At 39.4% G+C, this 4,665-nt stretch overlaps 1 protein-coding gene across 1 annotated transcript in view; it reads left to right on the top strand.

Annotated features, from left to right (window-relative positions):
- TOP2A (topoisomerase (DNA) II alpha 170kDa) overlaps nt 1–3,133 on the top strand; it is a 30,882-nt gene extending 27,749 nt beyond the window's left edge. Inside the window, exons 33-35 of the mRNA XM_011998943.1 lie at nt 39–173; nt 1,497–1,696; nt 2,016–3,133. Coding sequence (XP_011854333.1) covers nt 39–173; nt 1,497–1,696; nt 2,016–2,144 — 464 coding nt within the window. The 3' untranslated portion in view covers nt 2,145–3,133. The remainder of the gene's footprint in view (nt 1–38; nt 174–1,496; nt 1,697–2,015) is intronic.
- Nucleotides 3,134–4,665: the final 1,532 nt, after the last annotated feature.

Below are 4,665 nucleotides of genomic sequence, written 5' to 3' on the forward strand. Positions count from 1 at the left end.
CTTAAATGTACTATTTTCCTTTCCATTTGAAATGATAGACCTTGAAGCTGATGATGCTAAGGACAGTGTACCACTGTCTTCAAGCCCTCCTGCTACACATTTCCCAAATGAAACTGAAATTACAAACACAGTTCCTAAAAAGAATGTGACAGTGAAGAAGACAGCAGCAAAAAGTAAGCCTAAATCTTTGAGATGGGTTAATGTTGCAATTAACTAACTGGTTTTCACGTGGCAATTTCAATTTTTTATTGCCAAAACTTACTGTTGATATTACAAATTAAACCTTTTCCAACTGGAAGCAATTTCTTTTAGATCTTTATAATCAAAATTAGTAGTCAAGGCTGGTCCTGATTGTTCATTCAGTTACAGATCAAACTCCTTGTTCTACTCTTTTCCCTCCTTCTCACTACTGCACTTGACTAGTCAAAACACAAAACAAAACAAAAGCCAGACAGAGTGGCTCATACCTGTAATCCCAGCGCTTTGGGAGGCTAAAGCAAGAGGATCGCTTGAGGCCAGGAGTTCAAGGCTGCAGTGAGCTATGATCAAGCCACTGCACTCCAGCCTGAGTGAGAGAGTGAGACCCTGTCTCCAAAAATAAGGTAGTCCAAATGTTTAAAATCAGCGTGTTTCTCTCAGTACCAGGCTTCATCTAGTTCATTTCTATGACAAGGATAGGATTTATAAGCAATTGCAAATGTTTAATGTAAAACATATTCTTAAAATTGAATGTTTAAGGCTGGATGCAGTGGCTCATGCCTGTAATCCCAGCACTTTGGGAGGCCAAGGTGGGTGGATCACCTGAGGTCAGGATTTCGAGACTAGCCTGGCCAATATAGTGAAACCTCGTCTCTACTAAGAATACAAAATTAGCCAGGTGTGGTGGCACATGCCTGTAGTCAGCTACTCGGGAGGCTGAAACGGGAGAATCGCTTGAACCCAGGAGGCAGAGGCTACAGTGAGCTGAGATCGTGCCACTGCATTCCAACCTGGGCGAGATAGAGCAAGATGCTATCTCAAAAAAAAAAAAAAAATAGAATGTTTAAGAATACTTTGATTCTCTATTTTCACCTCGCTTAGATTGTCTTTTCCTATGTTAAATATACACAGTCATCACATTGCTGAAGAAAGTTCACAATGAGAACAATTCATCTAAGAGTGGCTGTGACTAGGTCGGGCGCAGTGGCTCATGCCTGTAATCCCAGCACTTTGGGAGCCCAAGGCAAGTGGATCACCTGAGGTCAGGAGTTTGAGACCAGCTTGACCAACATGGTAGAACCCCATCTCTACTAAAAATACAAAAAATTAGCCAGGTGTGGTGGCACGTGCCTGTAATCCCAGCTACTCAGGAGGCTGAGGCAGGAGAATCACTTGAACCCAGGAGGCAGAGGTTGCAGTGAGCCAAGATAACGCCATTGCACTCCAGCCTGGGCGATAGAGTGAGACCCCATCTCAAAAAAAGAGCGGCTGTAACAAATGCCTGTATTGAATTGCAGGTCAGTCTTCCACCTCCACTACCGGTGCCAAAAAAAGGGCTGCCCCTAAAGGAACTAAAAAGGAACCAGCTTTGAATTCTGGTATCTCTCAAAAGCCTGATCCTGCCAAAACCAAGATTCGCCGCAAAAGGAAGCCATCCACTTCTGATGATTCTGACTCTAATTTTGAGAAAATTGTTTCGAAAGCAGTCACAAGCAAGGTGAGTGTTGATTCTAGTCAGTCCTTTTGCTGTAGGTGTTCTGAAACACGTAACTAAGCCATTGCTCTTAATAATTTGGCATGTCTTTAAGAAAATTAACTTTCATAATCTGTTAGCTTTTACTGTACATATTTAGTTTTAACAAAGTTAAATAATGTCACTTATTTGGGCAATGGAAGAGTTGGCTTTAGATCTGCTTTTTATTACTTAGTAGAAAGTAGAAAACTCCTTGAATGTAGTGTCTTGATACATTTTTTTAACATTACAATTATGTCGTCAGATTTACGTTGTACAAGTTACCTGGGCTTTTCTCTTTTAGAAATCCAGAGGGGAGAGTGATGACTTCCATATGGACTTTGACTCAGCTGTGGCTCCTCGGGCAAAATCTGTGCGGGCAAAGAAACCTATAAAGTACCTGGAAGAGTCAGATGAAGATGATCTGTTTTAAAATATGAGATGATTATTTTAAGTAATTATCTTACTGAGCCCAAGACTGGTTTTAAAGTTACCTGAAGCTCTTAACTTCCTCCCCTCTGAATTTAGTTTGGGGAAGGTGTTTTTAGTACAAGACCATCAAAGTGAAGTAAAGCCCAAGTGTTCTTTAACTTTTTATAATACTGTCTAAATAGTGACCATCTCATGGGCATTGTTTTCTTCTCTGCTTTGTCGGTGTTTTGAGTCTGCTTTCTTTGGTCTTTAAAACCTGATTTTAAGTTATTCTGAACTGTAGAAATAGTTATCTGGTCACTTCAGCATAAAGCAGTGTGTTTATTAACCATCCACTGTGCTAAAACTAGAGCAGTTTGATTTAAAAGTGTCACTCTTCCTCCTTTCCTACTTTCAGTAAATATGAGATAGAGCATAATTCTGTTTTATCTTAGTTTTATATATAATTTACCATCAGACAGAACTTTATGGTTCTAGTATAGATACTCTACACTCAGCCTCTTATGTGCTAAGTTTTTCTTTAAGCAATGAGAAATTGCTCACGTTCTTCATCTTCTCAAATCATCAGAGGCTGAAGGAAAACACTTTGGCTGTGTCTATAACTTGACACAGTCAATAGAATGAAGAAAATTAGACTAGTTAGGTTATTATTTCAGCTCTTGACCTGTCCCCTCTGGCTGCCTCTGAGTCTGAATCTCCCAAAGAGAGAAACCAATTTTAAGGGGCACTGGATTGCAGAAGACTTGGGGACAACATTTGCTCCAAGATCTTAAATGTTATATTGATAACCATGCTCAGCAATGAGCTATTAGATTTATTTTGGGAAATCTCCATAATTTCAATTTGTAAACTTTGTTAAGACCTGTCTACATTGTTACATGTGTGTGACTTGAGTAATGTTATCAGTGTTTTTGTAAATATTTACTATGTTTTTCTATTAGCTAAATTCCAACAATTTTGTACTTTAATAAAATGTTCTAAACATTGCAACCCATAGAATGCCTCTTTTAAAACACACACTACACCCTTTTCCTTATTCTAAAATATAGTCTTCACTTCCCTTTCAGAAGCATTCCAATCATATTCTGACAGACCTTACGGCCTCTGGCTATGGTGATAGGTCCAAGAGATAGGCATTATGACCTAATTAAGGCCAATAAGGCTCTTTCCTGAGATTTTATACATGAGTACTAAGTTCTTCATCTGCACCACACTTGATCAGTAAATATGCATGTATCTTTTTTTTTTAATGATACCTTCCTTTAACAACTATATTGATAACCTAGTCAACTACTTCATGGTATTAGTAAGATATATTGAGGCAACTGGCTAATCCATTTAGAAAAAAAATCAGATCTCTTTCTTCACACCTTACACCAAAATTAAGCTCAAATAGATGAAGTATTTAAATGTCAAAAACTATTTAAAACTATAAAAAAAGTAATCTTGAGTTACAGAGAGATAAACTAAACTAAACCCAAGATTAGTGTTGACAAAGATATGGAGGAATTAGCCCTTTCAAAGAATCTGGGCCAGGAGTGCTGGCTCACACCTGTAATCCCAACAGTTTGGGAGGCCAAGGAGGGAAGATTGCTCGAGCTCGGGAGGCAGAGGTTACGGTGACCAGAGATTGTGCCACTGCACTCCAGCCTGGGCAACAGAACAAGTCCCTATCTCAAAAAAAAAAAAAAAAGGAATTTCATTTGACAGAAGAAACAGACATGTGCAAAAAACTGTAAACACACAAATATGAGTACAAGTAAATCTGAATAAAATCAGTAGGTTGTTTCAATGTAACTATTCTGGTTACTATATAACTTTGCAAAATTGGGAAATGGGCAAAGTATACAATGGATTTCCATCCTTTTATTTTTTCCTTTCAGAAAGAGTCCTTGCTTCTGATCCATTTCTTTTTTTGAGACAGAGTCTGGCTCTGTTGCCCAGGCTGGAGTGCAATGGCGCAATCTTGACTCATTGCAACTTCTGCCTCCCTGGTTCAAACGATTCTCCTGCCTCAGCCTCCCAAGTAGCTGGCATTATCGGTGCATGACACCACGCCCAGCTAATTTTTGTATTTTTAGTAGAGACAGGGTTTCACCATGTTGGCCAGGCTGGTCTCAAACTCCTGACCTCATGATCCGCCCACCTCAGCCTCCCAAAGTGCTGGGATTACAGGTGTGAGCCACCGCACCCGGCCTGATCCATTTCTTAAAACTACCTGAATGTACAATTATCCCAAAACAAAACCACATGCAAAGATGCTTATTAAAGTTTCTGTAATAATAAACTTTATATTTTAAAATAACCTAAATGTCCAAAAGGTTAAAATGGTAAATATGGAATACCAGGTGCCTATTAGGAATAGGAATGATCATGTAGGCCAGGTGCAGTGGCTCACACCTGTAATCCCAGCACTTTGGGGGGCCAAGGCAAGTGGATCACGAGGTCAGGAGTTTGAGACCAGCCTGGCCAACATGGTGAAACCCTGTCTCTACTAAAAATACAAAAATTAGCCAGGCATG

The sequence above is a fragment of the Mandrillus leucophaeus genome, unplaced genomic scaffold (genome assembly GCF_000951045.1).
Source record: "Mandrillus leucophaeus isolate KB7577 unplaced genomic scaffold, Mleu.le_1.0 Scaffold58, whole genome shotgun sequence".
Lineage (NCBI taxonomy): Eukaryota > Metazoa > Chordata > Mammalia > Primates > Cercopithecidae > Mandrillus > Mandrillus leucophaeus.